The sequence below is a fragment of the Pempheris klunzingeri genome, chromosome 19 (assembly GCF_042242105.1).
Source record: "Pempheris klunzingeri isolate RE-2024b chromosome 19, fPemKlu1.hap1, whole genome shotgun sequence".
In the NCBI taxonomy this organism is placed as follows: domain Eukaryota; kingdom Metazoa; phylum Chordata; class Actinopteri; order Acropomatiformes; family Pempheridae; genus Pempheris; species Pempheris klunzingeri.
The window spans coordinates 6,123,965-6,144,719 of record NC_092030.1 but is presented as its reverse complement, the minus strand read 5'-3'; the positions used below and the strand labels follow the sequence as shown (position 1 = coordinate 6,144,719).

Genomic DNA, 20,755 nt, shown 5'->3' with positions numbered 1-20,755 from the left:
TATTCCTCTCTGATTTTCCAAGACAAACTATATAAGGCCATAAAAGGTATTTAACGTTTACATCTACAGTGAATGTCTGTTTGAATCCCTCAAAGATCAGAATCTCCTACTGTAATAACCATGACAGCTTATTACAGTGGCAGATTCTGATCTGTTTCTTGCAGGCAACACAGGTGGTTGTTCTCTGTATGCATTGATTTGTTGCACTCTGTTTTCTCTCTGCAACAACATTATGTTGTTGTTTAAAATGAAACTCCCAATTTCAATATATTTACATAAATGTTGTGAATAAATTTAAATAATTCCCAGAGTATTGAATTGTATTTATTTATTTATTTTATATCTAAGAAGGCTTATGCACTTGCAGGTAAAAAAAAAAAAAAAGTTAAAATGTTATGAATAATGATTTAACAACCAATTTTGTGTTGTGTTGCATATGTGAATTTGGATATGAACATTTTGGATCATTTTAAATAAGAAAAAATACACCAGGAGTTGAAATGTTGGGTGATGTTGTAGCTTGAAATAGTGGCACTAAATAGTTCACTTTTTCTCTCTGTGTCTTTACCATGTTGCATATTTTAAATCTGTGAGATTATAGCGCAGCACATGATGTTTCATTTAGTATCTTTTCTTTATAGACGTTCAGTTATCTGGCAGCACAAAGAGAGCAACAAGGGAGGAGACATTTGAAAAATAAGTATGGAGAGAGAATAGATGGCTGGGTTAGTCTCGAAAGTCAACAGAGCTAATTGAATTCAAATCCCAATATAGGCCTCCACACCAAGTTTAATGTGCCATTGCAGGTGGGACTGCAGCATTTTTTGGATTTGGGTTTAATTATATCTATTTTTCGTTGTTTCTGCACTGAGTTGGCATGGCAGTGCATGGATTTAAAGCCCCTACTTTGAGGGCACTTCGAGGGTGTTAAGACATCTACTCAAGTCATTTCATTTGGGCAGGAATGTAGCGCAGAAATGATACACATTCCAAAACGCTTACGCTTATGTTTGCAAAGAGAGATTGTGTTTGTGACGTGCATTTTGATGTCTGTGCTTTATTTAAAAGACTGACTGGAAAACATGCCCACTTCATGTTTCCCGTAAATGTGCCTTGTGCCACATCTCTAAAGAACATGAAAGCCACGATGAATATTTAAAAATCTGTGATAAATGGCAAATGTATTCAAAAAGATGAAAATCTGTCAGTCAAGATATTTCAAATCCTCTTTTTGATTCCTTGTGCCAAAATGTGTGTGTGTGTGTGTTTGGAGAGTGAGGGCAGTATGTCTATGAGAAAATTACTAAAATAAGCTGTTCACTATAAACTTATAAATCACTCCTAGCATTTGCTCCCTAAATGCAGTAAAAGCTCATTATGACTGTCCTCTGTGTGCATACTTACTATGTATGCACATCATTTTTCTTGTAATTAGGTTTTTACAAGTGCATGTAAATGCAGTCTAAAGGTATCTTCATCAGGTAAAGTTGAAAAAATGTGATTGAAAGCGTAACGTTCATGTTCTGCAGATGGTCTCTAAGAGCATTGCTGCCATTTGTGGTCTAGCCATGTAAAACTGTACACATCAGAGTGATGTTACAGGCTAATGACTATAATGATTTTATCACGTTTTTCAAATAAATGTATCGACAATTCTTCATTATCGGCCCTCCTATAGTAATCATTACACGTTTTGCATTATTCACCACATCCTGACTTAATGACTTCAACTCATCATTACGTAGTCTATGTAGTCAGTGGTTAAGATATGTACAGCAGACTCCAGCGTAAGGGTTAAATATGTCAGAGTTGTCAGGATTAGCAGTCTATATAATCGATGTGGTGGCTCAACTGTCCCTCAGTGATTAATTTGTCCTCTTCATCTCCCTCTCTGCAGCTTCTCAGTGGACAAAGGAGCCTCTGCAGCAGGAAAGGTGAGATTCACAAGACATCAGTTTCTCTTTGTGTGTGTATGTGTGCACGCTAAACACAGGACTATCTGTGAGTTTGTGCTGTGTGTTTCTCTTGGGGCATGATTATCTATCTGCCTGTCAGACCGTCTGTTAACTCCATCACCGGCCTGGAAAGTGGTATTGAAGAGAGATTATGAGTAAAAAATGGCACTGATCGCTCTTCTGTCAGTCTTTTGTCATTGATCGGAATGAGCAAGCTGTACCTGTCAAGTTTTAGCTTTTACCTGCTGGGAACTTTTTCATGTCTTGGCTAAGAAAAGCCCATCGATTGTTACAGTGTCAAAAACATGAGCATTTTTTTCCCTCCTTTTATTAATGTTTAATTCCAGATCAATCAAAACACTGATGCAATGAGAATATGTACTTTCTGAATCATGAAAACTGAAAAATGTATACATATTTACATTTTTATGTAGTATGATACCAAGTGGAGAGCAAAACAAATAACATGAGGGACAAAGAAAATGTTGCAGTGCTGGTTGTAGTTTTTCAAATGTAAGGATAAGTTGATTTTCTCGGTTTTAAATTGTTGTTAATACCATTTGGGGTTTTGGACTTGCCTTGCTCGTGATGAGACTGACAGAGATGTGACTGCTCTGGCCAGCAGCAGAGGGAGCACTACTGCAATCATTTGAACTTTGGGAGAGTTTGGTTGAATTAGGGGACTTAGGAACTGGGATTGAGAGCCAGAAATTTTATGTGAATGTCCAAACAGTACTGTTGGTAACTGAAGTCATTTGAAGAAATACGCTACTTGGCGGCGGTGGATGCACCGATACATAACGTCCCAGAGGTTCTCAATTGGATTCAGGTCTGGGGAACATGAGCTGCAGGTACAGCCTCATGCTACCAGTAGTGACAAGGGCACTAGCAAAACGCACAACTAGAGAAGAGTCAGTCAGGAAGGATAAGGAGAGAGCAATTGTCTGCAGCCACCACCTGCAAAACCATTCCCCTTTTTGGGGGTTGTCTTGCTGTTGCCTCTCCAGTGCACCTGTTGTCACTTTCATTTGCACCAAAACAGGTGAAACTGATTCACATTCGCTTATGGTTCCTAACTGAACAGATTGGTATCCCTTAAGTTTAATTGGCTTGGTGCTTCAGTGTGTGATTAAGTTTGAGCAGTGCAGATACCTCAATGTGTGCTATATTGACTGAGCTCTCCTCCTCTCTTTAAAATCTGTTGTACCTCCTGGTCACTAGCACCGTCATTTGAGACACTGGCGTGAAGAACTACATGCTCAGTCAGCTTGGCTCATCAGCCTGTCCGGCTTCAGTGAATTACAGCGTGGACACTGTTGTTGTATCCATAGGATCTCATGTTTTGGTCTTTAGTTACCAACCCTCAGCATTAAAATCCAAAATCTATACTAGGTACCCTGAAGGCTCATCAAATGTACATACTGTCATACTGTCTTGACACTGATACACACCCAATCAGCAAAAACAGGCTTTATGCTATTACTCTACACCATGAAGCTGCATGTAACTCACCCACCGTACAGTTTGCTACTACTGCATGTACTGTTGACTTTGACTGTGACTTTGGAAAGGGAGAGAGCGTTGCAATGAAGAAATACGAGGAGAGGAAAGAAAAGAAAGTTGGAGGAGACAGCAACTGACAGCAAAGAAAGAAAGGGTGCAAGAGGGAGGGGCGGGGGTTGAGAGGGAGGGCTCACTTTTCATTATGGAAGGTCTGATGGACAGTCTTCTCCTAACTGAGGTAGGAAGTAGTGTAGCAATACTGTAAGATAGACCAGAGAGAGATAGAATGGATATGGGAGGTATTTTGAGATGAAGAGGAGCACATTTCCTCGAGATTTAAGGATTTAAAAGTAATTTATAGCCTTTGTTTTAACCTGTTGCCTTACAGCACACCACAATGTGCACAGCAGTGGCTGTGATTACCTGCCCTTTTTGTCAAAGAAGCCCTTTTCAGACAGAAAACTGAGATGGATTATATAAGGGGCACTGAAAACTGGTTGGGAGCTCTCAAATAAAAGGGTCTAAACAATCTGCAGGACATTTAATAGATGTTGTAGTATTTCCACTATATGCTGGCTGCCAAATCCAGCTATTCACCAAACAACAAAATAGGCTGTGCCTCCAAACTCCAAGCAACTAGAGCTGCTTGGTTAGGCGTTAGGACATTATCATCTTCATGGTTTGAAGAACCCAACACTAACTGACAGAAACTTCCAATTTTCCTTTTTGTGCAAGCATAACAACATTTTTGCTACTCTTTCACCGTTGTGAATGAGAAAGGACAGGCATCATTTTCACAAGTATAGGGCATTTTAAAGCTTTTGAAGCAATAACCAATGTTGTTATTTTTCTTTCAAGGACTGTCTCAACCAGTCACTATATTAACATTTAAATTACACTTGTTCTGTGACCCTGCATTAGTGGTGTCAATCAAAGCGTCAAAGCTACAACAGCATATGAATAATCTCATCGGTGGATTTCATGCCTGTAATATCAGCAGTGTTACCGATTCTGTGTGGTGGTCATGTGTGAAAAAGCATTTCTGCTCCTCTACTAGTCAGCCTGGAAAATGTATGACCTCTTGGCTGCTTTCATCCTCCAACAATTTACACGACACTTGCCTTCTTATCCAGTCTCTTCTCCAGTGTGTTGCAGAGAAATAACTCTTTCTGAAGAAAAACTGACACTGATAGGTGCCACACTGCAACTGTAGAGGTGGGTCAGTGGACTGGACTAGATGACACCTTGTAAAACACAAAACACACTAAAAACTGTGTTGCACAGAAGGGTCAAAATCAGAATCAGCTTTATTTGTCAAGGATTTTGACTCTGGTGTTTCCGCTGTTCTTATGCACTTATACATAACTATAGATACAGGAAGCATAAACATTTAAATGCTATAAACAAATGTAAATGATGAATATGTACAGGCTACATTATATACATGAGATAGATGGATTTGGCAGGATATGAATATATACATTATATACATTGTGCTTAGATTTGTACATGACAGTGATGATAAGTTAAACAAATGTGTTTAGAAACTGCAAAAGAAATACTAGTTTAGCATATTTCCTTCCTTAAAAGGTTGTCCTTGGACAAAAGCAGCGTTTTTAAAATGATGTTTTAAAATGATGAGGTAGAGCGGGTCGTCAACCACTCAGAGGCTTGGCGGTTTGATCCCTGTCCTTGGGCAAGACACTGAACCCCACATTGTTCCCACATCCGAGCTTCGGAGAGTGAAAAAAAAGTCTCCACTTCTCAGTTAAGTTCCTGTATGAAACGTGTGAGTGGGTGAGTATGAATGAAGTCTTAAAAATGCTTTGAGTGGTTGAAAAAGACTGTTTAATTCCATTTACCATAAAACTATGCTTGTGGAAAGCTTAATGTGCAGGTCCTGTACCATTGTCGTGAAAACGCTTTGTAGATGTTTGTTTGGCATTTCTGCTTTATTCCACAGTTCACTGTGAAATCAATGTGACATGACAAATGTCCCAAGTTCAATCTGAGCCTCTGATGTTGCAGTTATATGACTGATGTCTCGGTTTCACAAGTCTCATGTATGAGTCTTTGCATCAGAGTCAAACACAAACACAAATACAATGAGAGTTAGGAATATCATACAACTTTCCTGTAGGTGCAGTCATACCTGTGTAAGAAGTGAGAAAGTGAGAGAAGTGGTAATACTAAACAACTCCATCCATCCTTCCATTAGTCTGATGTAAAAAAAAAAAAAAAAAGCCCATGCATGCTGATGCGGTTTGAGTCCATTCTGATTTCCCAGCTAAGGTGATGTCTGGAATCAATAGCCTTTATGAGACACTTTGCAGTCCACTCAGGTTTAAAAGCAAAGCTTCACGTAAAAGTCTCATCAGGTGGGCAACGTTACACTGACACTTCATTTAGAAATCCCCAAATGAGGGAAGAGAAGAGACTCAAGGAAAATCATTATCATAATCAAGCTTCATATTCCTTAGATTTTCTCCTTTCCCATTGCTGCGATCAAAGATGCTTCATGACAATAGAAATGTTTACTTAACCTTCACCATCTTGCCCTTATATTGCTTATTTATATTGCAGACACATTTCATGTGAACAATATATGCTGTGCCTCTGGACTTCCCAAACAGCAGCAATTCAGCATTTTCCCTTTTCCCTTATAGAGATATTTATACTCCAGCCATAAAGTTAATAATTTCCTGCAGCAGGTCTTCAAATATTGGTTTGAAGACAGCTTTGTCTGCCATATTGCGTTAGCACAGAATCCAGTATTTGAGACAGGCGGCATAGTTTTAGCTTTTCTCTGCTGTTAATTGTGTTATTTTCTTTGTCGCAGTGACACAGTAGTGGGATTTCATCTTTTTCGTATACATTAACAACACTAAGCATACTGGCAGCTCTGTTAGGCTGTTTGTGCACAGCAGTGCTTTGAGCTAAATGCTAATGTCAACAAACTCATTATAACAATGCTAATATGCAAATGCTATGCATCCCTATGGTCCCAAGGTCCAATCTCCCACAAGGTCTCATTTTTCTGAGCTCTATATTCCCAATCTACAGTAACAAATAAAACACTCATTACATCTGTCGTCCCAATGCTTTAGTTTAGTGATTTTAATGAAATATAATAAATGTATATGAAAGTTGATTAAATGTTATTATTCTATGTATCGTCTTTACATTGTAATTCAATCAGTTTGTCACCATGTAGCCTTTGCTGTTCTTCCTCTGCATTCTATCTATAGTTGCTGTTGGACAGTGTATATAAAGGTGTACGTGTTCGATATGCTGTATGTTTGAATCGCCCAATGATGTAATTCTGTATCCTGGTAAACAATTACTCCAGCTACACTGAACATTTACTTCGCTGATTCTCTGAATGCTTTCATTATTATTGCTCTCCTCATAATCCAACTGGAAGTCAGTTACTGAGTACAATACAGTAACTTTGGTTATAGGTATCAAGGTATTGATACACAACATTGACATATCATCACCTTTTAAGTTGAAATAGTGAATTTGTTAGCAAACAGTAGTGCCTTTTTACAAATCCAGCACTTACGGAGCAACAGTACCCTTCACTTGGAGTCTTCTTTGTGGCCACATGATGAATCTAAGTCCAATATTTACTCCTTTTAAGTTCTGTTTTTCAGCTCTACCAGCTCCTGAGGGAAATATCTGTCTCTTTGCTGCTAAATGCTGCACTATGTTCACCAGCTAGTACCTAACTGTGTCCGTCTGCTGCTGATGCTGAGCAGGTAGTGCACAGTGGGTTTTTTTTAGCTTTTACTCTGAAAATAGCTTAAGATTGCCAGGTGGCCAGAAGCGTGACACAATGAATGATAATGTTGCTCAGTATCTGTTCAGGTCAGGATTCATTTAAAAAAAAGTTAATCTGTTAATCAGTTATATAAGTTACTTGGTTAGTCAGTAAGAGGGTTGAATATTTAGTAAAAAATGAAATCAAGAACCTTGTTTGTTCTTCCATTGAGCATGTTTGGATGTTAATTATATAGCTTTTAGATTGTGGAGTTAACTGTAAGTAAATCAATTAGTAAGAATTGGTTGGGGTAAGTATAACCTTACTGTTATTGAAACAAAATCTGCGAAGTTGAAGTTAAACACTGTTAAACATAAAAACTCTTCTTTACAAAATAGAATAGCTGCATGCACAGTTTGGCTGGGGGAATCTCTGGGATCTTCATTAAACAGCAGATTTGTAGGGCTGATTTTTTTTGTCTGTAACTGTCCATATTATCAGCACAGTGGTGTCTGCTCATCATCCCTCCATGTGTAACAGTGTCAATATCTTTAAACCAACGGTTGTCACATGACCACTGTTCCCTCTGCAGTACATGAACACCTCATGGTCATAAAGGTGATTTTAATACTGTTTGTTATTTCAAGGTGTCAACACAATGATATTGTTGGTCTTGTATCATGCTGGTTGAGCCATGCTGTGTATCCATTTCAAACCCGCGTCCTATAGACTAACCTTGATGGAATACATGTTGTTTGATGGGGTCTTTTGACCTCCCAGATGAAAGAGCAGCAGGAATCAGTGTGTGTGTGTGTGTGTGTGTAAGTGGGTGTGTACATGCTTCGTGCTGTAGTATTTTCATTGACGAGGCCTTTTTTCTCAGCTTCACCTGAACCTCTGTATTTACAGCCCCTATTTCCCTAATCAACATCAACACACCATCATTTGACAAGTGCAAAATCATGTTGGTGATTTCATATTTTATGTGAGTCTGTACCTTAGACCCCAGAATTTAACAAATCAAGATCAGACACTGATTTTGGGTGTTGGGCTGTTTGCTTATAAGCTGCAGCTGTCAGTCAAATCTGATTAAAGCACACCTGCACAGTCCTGATGAGACGGATTAGCAGAATCATCTGTAATTAAGGATGTTGCATAGACCATTGGTCCATAGCAGCTCTAGAAACCCTTGAGAAGCTTCTAAGAATACCAAGTGCTCCTTGAAAGCATGAAGATGCAAAAATAAAGAAATAAAACCATACAATTTGTATTAGAGTCTGAGTGTACAAGCTCTGAGTATAGAGTAGTGGACTAGTTGCTGCTCTGTGCTTGTGTTCCAATGTGTGTGTAAGTGTATAATGTGTGTGTGTGTGAGAGAGACAGACAGAGAGCGATAGACATGCAGAAACAGAGGGAGGACATTAAGGGGAAAGATATGTAGCAGCAAGGCTTCAGGGCTAGGCAGCAGGGAGGGAGGTGATAATTCACAGCCCTGCTGCTCCTCCATGTGAGCCAGAGAGCCTCTGTTAGAGTCGGCCCACACCGCCAACCTCATACTGTGCAAACACGTCCTCAGTATAAATATTAATCTCTCCCAAAATGATCTGACGGTGATTGTGCTGCTTAAACAAGCTAACAGGTTTGTGCTCATCTTCCAATTTTCTGCATCCTTGTGTCATCTCTCCTTCAACTGGGGCGTGTACATTCAGCGCAGTCCAGCGGTCACATCTGTCCTTCTAAACACCCCTCTCCTCACTCCCTTCACCCCTTAATTGCAGCCCAAAGGCCAAGCCAGACCGATAAGCTAATTAATTAGGTAGGTCACACACCAATTCTCAATCAGTAATTCTGCCCTGACCCCATTTGGGTCCTGATCTAGAGCAAATGAATGTTGTTTGAGAGACAACAAAATGTATTACAGTGAATAACAACAGTAAATATTGTTTTTGGCAGTCAAACCTAATTTGCTTAATGGACCCTTTGATGATCACTTATATTTATATCTGGATATTGATGGGTTGAGATGCCCTGATCATGGATGTACTGACACATACAGTAATCATACGCAGCAAACTGCTGGTACTCTAAGCTGAAAGCTAGTGAGCTGAACCTTAAGATGTTCTTTTTAAACAGAACAGACACAAGACAAACTTACTCCTCAGACCTCTTCTGCTTTACAGGTATTATTGGACACTGTGAATACAACCCTCCTGCGGCCATACACAATTCATCCTATTCTCCACAGGCTTTACAAATTAGCATGGGCAACACACAACCAAAATGGAGTTAGATTCCCACCGATACCCAAGTAACACTTACTCTGAATTAAAGGAAATAGATACTTAATGAACAATGGCTGAATGAAATCAACTGGCTGAAGAGAATGATAAACACACTCATCCCTTACACATTATCCCTTGCATATTTTAGCTCACATTTTAGGCACAGTGTATAGTGTATACTATGTATCATAGATGCATTTAGAGATTTATTTGTGTAGATTCTCAACATTACACAGACCTGCAAGAATGACTCAGCTGATGGCAGTTCTCTTTTTTCCCCCAATTTGTAATGATGTTCATTGTAAAGCAAGCAAATTTTACAATGAAATATGATGAACACAGAGGCATATATGACTAAATATATGGGAAAGGTTTTGAGTATAATAAACAGCATAATAACATAATAAACACTGGCAAGATTTTACTGTACTGAATGTAAGATTATAGCATGAACAGCTTAAACCTGCAGAACAGAACTGTAGTCTCCCTCTTCTTGCAGTGAGAGTAACACTGTTGACACGGGCCTATGACAAATACATGTGTTTCCACACTTCCAAGACAATTATACAGTAAATGTAATAGCTAGATAGCCTACTTCAAATATTTAAAAAATGCCAACCTGTCCAACAGCAGTAACACAACATCCACGTCTATTCTTCAAGCTACAGCAAAGGTTGTCTGTGTTTGTCTTTACGCTTTATTACGCTTTCTTTTTTTTACTGTAATCCTTTCTCTGAATGCCGTGTTTCTGTTTGATCAAGATTTCTTGGATGCTTCTCATATTTTTCCTCCATACTCCCAGTTGCTTTATCCTGCACCATCACTATTGCTCCACCCTACAGCTTTGGCAAACCAATCATTGCTGTTAACACATTACTAGTGGTGCACCAGCACGGGAATGTTGTCACAGACACCAGATTTAAAAAAACTGTTGTACTGCAAAATACTGGGAGATCATTTGATGTAATGGATATTCATTTATATGCCTAGCACTCCAGCTTTAAAGTGAAGATCAAGCCAAGCAAAGACAAAGTTGATATTTTGCGACATTTTAATCTACAAGAATATAACCAGGTATACTGTATATCTCATTCTCTCATACTGGAAAAGCAAACCTGCAGCACGATATCCTGAGTGGTGTAAGAAAGCAAGATATTTGACAGTGTGTTTGAAGTATGTCTCATTATATACATATTATCAGTATTGTGGATATCCAGAATTAAACTTAAATCATTGCAGGATGCTCATAAGAGTGTGATTTCAATACCAGCAGATCCTGCCTGTCAACCAGTCTCCCCTCTTGTTCACTGAAACACATCGATATGTCCAACAGGATTGCAGCAAAAATCTAAAGCCTGCAGTTGAAACGTGTCTGCACACAACTCATCACAGACTGAAACAAAGAGCAGAAAGAATATCAACTGTGGGAGAAATCCAAGAGTGATATAAATACTTTATAAATATTTTGACAGTGAGTATGATGAGGATTTAAAGAGCTTGTAAATGTAAAGTCTCTCCTGTGAGACGCTGGATTGCAATGGTGCCATCATGGTAATGTCTCCAACCAACAGGTTTGTGACTTTAACAACATAAGCTTTTCGTATTTTTCAGAGGAAGTTGTCTGAATCTAAAGTTCTGATGTACATTCTGCCATTTCATTTCGTAGTTTAGAAAACTGGTAGATTGTTGAATGTCTCACAGTTTTCTATGTGTCCTGTGCTGCCTCAGTGAGATTACGACATTCATTACAAGTTTATGGCAGCCTAGGGTGATCATATTTTCAAACCCCCAAACCTTTAAGTGTTCTGCACGTCCATGCATGGGCACGTATACGATTACTCATACATTGTAAGTGTTTTCATTAGGATGGGGGGTTATTTCAGTGCTTAGTACACCTTACAACACCATGAAGCCATGAAAGCAGCATTTTCATTGCGGGGTACTTTATGAAGGAAGGAGTAAGCCTCCTGGCTCTTTTAAGAAAATACTGACTTTTTCTTTAACATGTGAGTCAGTTAGCTTGCTGACAGGCTCTGTTAGACAGAGCGGCAAGCGTCATAGCATATATTGTTTGCCTTTAACTCACAGGCTAGCTACGGCCTTGACAACAGCACACTGAATGATTGATACGCATTCAGACAAGTCAGCATTGAATTCAGATGTATGGCCAATTGTTTATGTGTTTATGTTTGGTTAGGTCAGTTTTGGTGAAAACCAGGACAGTTTGGTAATGAATATTGAAAACTGGGGATATTTGTAACTTGGACACCCGGGTTGGAACCAGGACAATCCAGGACAAACCAGGACACCTGGTCACCATATGCCAGCCCCTTACATGTAGTCTGTTGGTCCACCCCTTTAGTCCTTTTAAAACTTTGTTAAAAACAAACTTAGCTAGAAAGCTATTGCTGTTGCAACCTGTACAGTCCATCACAAATAGCTAATATGTAAAAGGCTTTGTGTCATGAGTGACATTTAAAGCCAAAACATAAATTATTAATAATAATCTGTAAACTGTAAACTGTGTGTATGTGCATTGTGAATCATATTGGGGATGTAGGATCCTGGCATTTAAGATCATGACATATTGTATTTGATATGTATTGTCTTTGTTAAATCATCATCTCCATGAGCTGACAAACAGCTGTCAGAAACATCTTATTGTTCTCCAATAGAACAGTCAGAGAGCTGACAGGGATCTGAGTCAAAGACTGGGGCATCAAATATAAAACAAAAGGATGATGATAGATTCTGAATTTTTTGCGACAGAGCTTGTTCTTTTGAATGTTGCAAATATTTAGTCAGCATTTCAGTATTTGTAAGAGCTATTTATGATTATGTGGAGCCTTTTTACTTAGTTATTACCCTTATTGAAACATAGATTGTGCAACATTGCTGCAAAGAAAACTCACTGTTAAGGCAGCTTTGGTGATTACACTGAACCATACAATGGTGGCAAATTATCACCCCACAGTGTGATGTTAGACAGCATACCGACTTTCTGGAATTAATAGAGGCATCATATGTAACGCAACAGTGTTGGCGTCTACTTGCGTCCGATCCTGCTGGCTCGTTCTTTTTACACAGATGCAGATGCGGCTCTGTTATTCCCTCCACTGCTGGATCAGAGACGGAACAAAAATGACCCCCCCATTCCGTCTAAGTAACTTACACAGAAAGAATAACTGAGGCGTAATAATGATTCAACATTCCCGCGAGAATTAACTTGAAAAAAATCATTTTGATTGTGCGCAAATTTTCTTTATCTCTTCATAGTCAAATGTATAATAAATGTGATCAATTATTAACAGCAGAGATACACTGTGGTACATCTTACTGTCCTATAACAATAAGGGTGTGTATTTCTGGCTCCACGCTGTGAGTCCACAAGGTTTGACAAGAACATTTAATTCTGATCTGATCATTTTTCAGGTCATCAGACAGAATTTAGCAGATCTGGCTACTCTCTTAGCAAAATAACACACACACACACACACACACACACACAGATGGTAGAGAGAAACTCTTGCAGTGATTAGCGACCACTATCCATCCCCTTGCTGAAGGTGATTAGTGGTCCTAAAGTGCAATAAGAGCGGGGTCGATTTCACATCTTGATGATGTGTTCAGAATGAAGTTGAGGCTTCACACAGACTCTCTTAAAGTTTATAAACAGACAGGTGGGAATCAGTGATGGAATTGAGAAGCTAATTCATTGGGTATTTCTACGACTGTAATATTACAACATGGCAGAGGTATAATTGTTTTTTTTCTGTAGGCCTCTAGTTTTAATACCAAGATCTGCCCTTAGAGGTCAGACACAATCTGTGCCACTATCGTGCACGATTGATTGTTATAACATTGGCATCGCAATCTTTCCTCTCCTTTCTTTTCAGTGATTTTTCCCATCCTGGTCTTATTTTCAGAGAAAAGGATTTAATCTCCCTTACGGCCAGGCATCTGGCCATAGAGGAATACTCAGAAAGCTGAGTATTAAAATCCTGAAAAATCTGGAGAGGAGGAGACATTTTACTGATCACTCTTTATCTCAAGAATAGACAAATGCTGTATTGTGCTGAACAATATTACTGAAACTGGTGGAGATAAGATAAGTGAATACATGTCTTCTAGCCAAGTCTGAATAGAGAATTCTCAGTGGCTATGGTATAAAAATGTATAATTAATTTGACAGGACATGATCGCAGCAACGATCACTGTTGCCTCACAGCAAGAAGTTTCCAGATTCTAATCCATGTTTGAACCTGGGATCTTTCTGTGTGGAGTTTGCATGTTTTCCCCTTGCTTGCGTGGGTTTTCTCCGGGATGGGATGGATGGGCTTCCTCCTATAGTCCAAAGACATGCAGGCTAGCTTAATCTGTGACTCTAAATTGCCCGTAGTTGTGAGAGTGAATGGTTGTCTGTCTCTATATGTTGGCCCTGTAATTGACTGACGACCAGTTCAGGGTGACCCCGCCTCTCGCCCAAAGTCTGCTGGGATTGCCTCCAGCCCCCCCGTGACACTGATGGATAAGAGGTATAGATAATGGATGTGCGATCGCAACAACCCTGTTTCCCATAAATTACATTTATATACCACTAATTTGCAACAGCAAACACATTTTGAGGGAAGCGTAATGCTGCTTATATTCTCTGTTAATATCATGAGGAAATGTCAAATAACCACCCCACTGCAACTCTAGTAGTGCTTCATTCACTCAACCAAACGTTGTCAGTGAACATAATCAAGGCAGTGATTAGGTTTGTCATTACAATGCAATTGTGATAATTTAGTAATAGATAAAGGTAATTTCAAGGCAAGCTTGGGTAGAAAACAGTGTTTTCAGATTAAAGTCACTCAACCGTTTATTTCTCCTAACTGCTGCAAACCTTTTTTAACACCACAGAGACATCGATTTTTTTTAACCCAGCAGAGTCACTCCTCTGTTTCAGTAATAAAATGTTTTTTTAGAAATCTGCTTGAATCCAGCAGTGTTGATCATTCTAGTTGTGCATGGTTGTTGGTACAGAGAGGTTTATAACTACCATGTGGGTCAGCATAGCTATTTGCTTGTTGTTTTTCAGGATGCTTTTGCATGAAGCTTTTACAGAGTGCAGGGAAAGAGTGTTTTTTGTGTCTCAGAAATGAACATTGAGACTAATGGAGGTGTGATTCAACAAAACAGAGAATTGTCTCATATCTATTGGCCTTTTAGTGGTTTGTCTCAACTTTTTTTTCTACTCTTTGTGTCATTAAATGGAGTCAAGTCACATCAGAGATAAGGTATATGTGGCATATCCAGGTCTTAACTTGGCCAGTTTGCTCTTTATCGATTGAATGTCGACAGTGGCCGTTGTTGTTGTTGATCAATGCAATAAAAGGCCCAATCCGCTTATCCGGCATTTAACAAACCCAGCCAAAGAATGACCTCAGAGATGGAGCAGATCCAACAAAAAAGACCAGCGGACATTCATTAACTGTAAAATTGTGCTCTTACAGTAAAAGCCCTTTTCTCCATTCTTGTGCATTGCCTTGTGGAGCAGACCTCATTAGCAGGAGACTGCAGGTGTTCCACTTCAGTTCAGTGATGACCAATTTCATTAGCTCCCTCAAGTGCCAATCTGCCCTCTAATACGACAGCCAGCGACAGACTGACTGCTCACATACCTTGTTTGGCCTCATCGGTTCACTTCACGCCGCCCTTGAGTTAAGTAACCAGGGCACGGATGCTGTAGAGACATTTTCATGGTAAGCGCTGAGGTGATTAAGATTCAGGCAGGGTAGTGCCACAGTTCACCTTGGGCATTAAACCATTTTTGGCTCTGTTCAGATCAGGACACTGGGACAACTATTGCTCATAATACAGATGTACAAGTGCAGGCAAGAGTTGAGGATCAGGTGGAAGCAGAGAGTGAGGAAGGAGAAGGAGGGGAAGATGGTGCTGGGCCTGTTTCTTCCTCTTGTTTCCGTCTCAAAAAAAACACAGGCAGACACAGAGCCCGAAGCTGTGACTTTGAAGTGATGTCTTTGATTAAGCAGTTAATTAAAGGAAAGCTGCATGCTAGCGAGCAGATAACTGAGAAAAGAAAAGGCGAAGAGAAATAAGGAGCAGATATGGAGCGGAGAAGTGATATTGGCAGCTCCTCAGTTTCTGAAGTGCTAGAGTGTCGTCCTGCTGATTGGCAGAGAAGCCGGCTGACACACCGGGATGGATCTAAAAGCTGTAAAAGAAAAAAAAAAAACCTAAAACCTGCCACCCACATGTGTGATCAGCACAGTTTCTGCCCTACTGCAAGCTGTGGTGTGAGCGCCACAAAGCATTAATGATAATGGATGATGGTAGTACCTCAGGAGGAAGGAAGTAGGATGATAATTTATACTTTAGGGATGAGAAGACGTTACGTGGGTAGTAATTTATGCTCTTGTACCTTTGTCTCCTCTCCAACCATGCTCATGCTCCTCTGTCACCTCTGGGTCTTTGCAGTTATCTCTCCCCCTTCCTCCCTATCATCACTTCCTCCTCCTTCTCCTCCTCCTGTGTTGTCCTCCTCTTTCTCCTCCTCAACCACCTTACAGTTTTCACCCCTCTGCCTATCCTCTGTGTTCCTCCACATCCTCTTTACTCCATCAAACTCTTTTTCACCTTCCTCATTTTTGCTTCCGTGCCTGTGCAACCTCCTTCTTCCCTGCCATTCTTCCTCACAACCTTTATATCACATCTCCTTCACCCCCCAACTCCCTTTTGAGCTCTCTTCCTTTTCTTTGCATTGTTCTCCCCATTCTTTTCTCATTTTTCACTCCTCCTGTCCACTCTCATCCTCTTCTTATCTATTCCTTCGCCATACTCCACGACTCCCCCTTTTTTTTTCTATAGAATCCCATATTACAGCTACTGTTCATCTTCCTGACCTGTTCTTCACCGCTTCGATTTTCTTCCTCATCATTTTTCCATCACTTCATCAAAAACATGAAAAATAAAATAAAAAACATTAAAAATGTCTTCTCCATCTCTTGTTTTTCTCACCTCCTTTCCTCCACTTGCACCAGCCGGGGTTTTATAAAGGCGTGGCAGGCTCACAGGTGACATTGTCCAGCCTGGTGAACCAGTCGCGGGCCATGCTGGAGGAGCAGGCACGCCACTTGCTGACCGAGGCAGAGCGGCAGACCATGGGCTACTACGTGGAGGAGTACAGGGACGGACACATCGGCGTGGAGCAGCTAGTCGTGGCACTGTTCGAGCTGCTTAACACGCATGCAAAGGTGAAGGCCGAGGAGGCTCAGTTGAGAAAAAAATGATAGAAATAGAAAGAGAATCAATTTTTTTATTCAGGACTTTGCACTCGTGTACAGTCTGTGTGTTTGATTGCTGTGAGCTTTGTATTTAAGCTTTCCGAGCCCTTCTGAGATTTATACCCAGGCTTTTTGCCGATGCTTACAGTTCCGCTTTGTTTTTCCTTCCTCCACGGCTCTTAAAAGTCTCTTGATTTTCTCACAGTCTGCAGAAGTTCACCTTGTAAAAAAACATAATAAATCAAAGGCAGTTTATTTCCAATTTCTCAAGTACACTGCTGTATCATACGCTCACAGAAACCTTTTCCAGCTGCCTTGTACTACTGTACAACTCCCTTACTTGATGGGTTGTGTTTTTGTCTTTTGAATTTGTACTGAAGTATAACAAGAATCCATTGGCATAGGGTTTGATCTTTGTTTTGCATGAAAAAATCTTTGACCCAAGTTCAAATTACCGTAAAATACAGTTTCGGTTAGAATGACTGAGCTCCAGATTTATGTGAAAAGACCCTAAACGGGACCAACACCGGTTAATGCATGCATTTCTCTTCTTCTCGAGAAAATTCTCAACTTGTTTGATTGTTTCTGATAGGATAAAAGGATGGAAATGAATATATAATAAATAAATACAAATAGGATAAAAAATGATAGTTCAGAATTATCAGAAACGCCCAACAGGGACACAGGTTTGAGGTTCATCTTAGTCATACATCATCCTTCTTCCTCCCCTCTTGTTTCTCCCCCACTGTACCTTCCTGCCCTCAGTTCTCTCTGCTGTCAGAGGTGCGCGGCCTGGTCACTCCACAGGACCTGGAGCATTTTGACGGGCTGGTGCTGCGACGTGAAATTCAGGCTTTAAAGGCGCGTCAGGGGACAGCTGGAGCCACGGCACTCCATCCAGACTCCATGTCCATGGTGTCATACCCAGACACCTTGACCTCGTCTTCAGCCAGCTTCATGACCAACACCACCCTCAGCTCTGCGCGGGTAGGCTGGGTTTATCAGTGGATAATCATCTGACTCTACATGATGTAATGTGTACTCTTGAGTAAGATGAGAGGGCAGTACTTGTTTGTTTTATTCGAGAATACTGGGTGTGTGGAAACATAAAATGTGTTCAGATCTGGATATTTTTTAGTATAAATATTATGGTATGTTATTGTCTTTAGCAGTCTCTGCTTAAAATAAATATTCCATGTGCTGCTGGTATTTGAGATTTCATTTTGGCACCTGAGTTGTGCTGTTCTATTTTCCTGGTGTGCCTTGCTGTCTGTTTAGATTGGGAGTGGCTATTTATTTGGCTGTCTGCTCATTCCTCCTTACTGTGTGTGTGTGTGTGTGTGTGTGTGTGTGTGTGTGTGTGAGAAGGAGAGAGAGAGACAGAGAGAGGGTAGTGTGATATATTTCAATGGATTATAACAGATTCTGCTTTAGAAAACATCCTGCCCTGGTGTGGACTTGAACAATGACATGTTTCAGTGCCTTCCTGCTGAGACTGAAAAGTCTTTCAGTTGATATTTGATTGGTTGTGATTTTCTTCCACCTCAATAACACCCCTCACTTCCAACTCACCCCGAAAACCTCCTCCTCTCCCCCTCTCCTAGGAAAGGCTGCTCTGGCTGATAGATATGATGGAGGTAGGAGCCGCTGCTGAAAGTGATGAATGCTGTCTGACACAAACCCACATATACAGGATACACATTAAACAAGGAGATTTAAAGTTCCCTGTGGGCAGCTGTGTTCCAGACACACACACACACACACACACACATACACCCTCACCTTGGCTTGTGGTTTTGCAGTGAATTTGTTTGCAGTGTTTCTCTCCTTCATTCGTTGTTGTTTTTTCGTTCACTACCTAGATTTGGACAAGAACTGTGGTGGGTTTAAAGAAAGTGATGTGTCTCTCCATGGTCCTGATGATTAACAGTCTAATAGTTCATGACGTGACTGTACAGGAAGCCTGTGGTTGTTTTGTGAGGCTGAGATCACCGTTCCAGAGAGGAAAGACCACGAAAATAACAGCTGGGATGTGTCATCATCAATAGTTTTATTCAGAATATTCAGAAAGTCCATCCATTAAGTACTTATCCTCATCGGGGTTATGGGGAGTTAAAGTCAAATGTCAGCTGGCATTGGCCGAGAGGCGGGGTACACCCTGGACAGGTCACCAGTCAATCACAGTGTGAACACATAGGTACAAGGTTATTTTATCATTGTACAACACAGGGTTTGCACTTCGAAAATGAAAGTTGTGAGCCTATTATACAGTACTGTAATAATGGAACCACTCCTCAGAGGAAACTATTATCCCATCCATGTAATACAATGCTTCTGAACTACAGCAAAGCACATTAACTGGGCTTTAGCCCTTAAGAGGAACACACTGTAGACAACTTCTGCCTGCCCCTCCTCATTTATTCTTTTTATGCTTCTAATCATAGAAGTAGTTTATTCACTTCAGTTTACACATCCGACAATTCAAAACCAAATGTCTTAGTATGTAGTAAGCATGTGTATGTGTGAGCATCTAAGTGTTTGGTTGTGGATGGAGACAACTGATTGCACAGATGTCCACACACACATGCACATACACACATACACAGAGTGTCTGGGCTGACAGTGGAGATAAGCTGTGGACTATCTGCAGATTTTTCCACCAAACACTCCTTCTCATTCAGACACCTCAGATGTGTTTTCTCTGCCTTTCCCCTTCCACTCCAAGAGGCAACATTTACATGTATGGGAGTGTGTGTGCGTGTGTGTTGGCTGGTACTCTTGCTGTGTGCCATTGTGTCTATTTGTGTTGTTTTGGACCCGTGGGTGACTGTTACCACTGCTGTGTTAAGCAGATTAGAGAGCTGGGTGGGTTTGGGAGGATAAAAACACTCCAGGTATGTAGTCAGCAGCATACCTATGCACATGTACACAAATACATACTGTAAACAAACACACACAATTAGGAGTGGGCTGGTACACAAAAATCACCGTTCAGTGTGTACCTCATGTTTTCGGAACAGTGGGGAAAAGGAAACATAAAATTGCTCCCTTTTTTATTAACCCTCCAGAGTCTTGGGGTAAAATGGCCGTTTTTTTCTACTTTTTATTTTACCTTCGTGTTTCCCATTAAAACTGTTTAGCTTGCTTTCCGCCGACGGGCGGTCCGAGACTCTGAAGAGTTAAGCAGTGGTTTATCCAACAAACTACACAAACAATACTAAATACTGCTGCAAGTGGCTGCAACCTATAAATAAAACAGTAATTAAAATAAATTCATCAAAATAAATATTCTCTGAGATTTAAAGGGCTCTTGTGATTTGCTGGCTGAAATGTGGACAAGAGGAAACTTCGTAACGGGACTTTTGTTCAAAACCAGTGTTTTGTACAACAGAGTAAGGTCACAACTCCATCCATCCATCCATCCATTGTCTATACCGCTTATCCTTCAGGGTCATGGGGGGTTGGAGCCAATGCCAGCTAACAGTGGGTGAGAGGCGGGGTACATCCTGGACTGGTCACCAGTCAATCGCAGAGGTCACAACTTGCTGCTGTAAAAACACCTATGGCATTAATTATTGCTTTGACCCAGTCTGGATTATTAGTGAGAGGTTGCTTAAATGTCACCAGGAGCTGGTTTTGCACTCCATTCTGTTTGTCCTTATACCAGAGATGGTCATTTTCTGGTGATGCCATCTCAAATGAGTGAGTGTCACGTACAGCCAGCAGCATATCTGATCACAAATGAACAATGCATAAGGCTTTTATCCAGTCCACCTGTCTTTGTCTGTTGTCATTATATTTAACTGAGAAACCATCAGTTTTCCAGGAAAAAGCTCTGGTTTATCTGCGTTTGCTTTAACTACGACTTTGAGCTCTTCTAAATTACCTGCAATTTCTCTGTGGCGTGCATGTGTGTGCGTAGTGGCTGAAATTACTTCATGGGGCTTGTGTGGGCTGAATGAA

General features: G+C 40.4%; 1 protein-coding gene across 1 annotated transcript in view; it reads left to right on the top strand.

The window, feature by feature from the left end:
* whrna (whirlin a) overlaps nt 1-20,755 on the top strand; it is a 112,365-nt gene that overhangs the window by 79,752 nt on the left and 11,858 nt on the right. The window contains exons 5-8 of the mRNA XM_070850833.1: nt 1,898-1,934; nt 16,550-16,762; nt 17,558-17,779; nt 18,397-18,429. Of these exons, the coding sequence (XP_070706934.1) occupies nt 1,898-1,934; nt 16,550-16,762; nt 17,558-17,779; nt 18,397-18,429 (505 nt within the window). The remainder of the gene's footprint in view (nt 1-1,897; nt 1,935-16,549; nt 16,763-17,557; nt 17,780-18,396; nt 18,430-20,755) is intronic.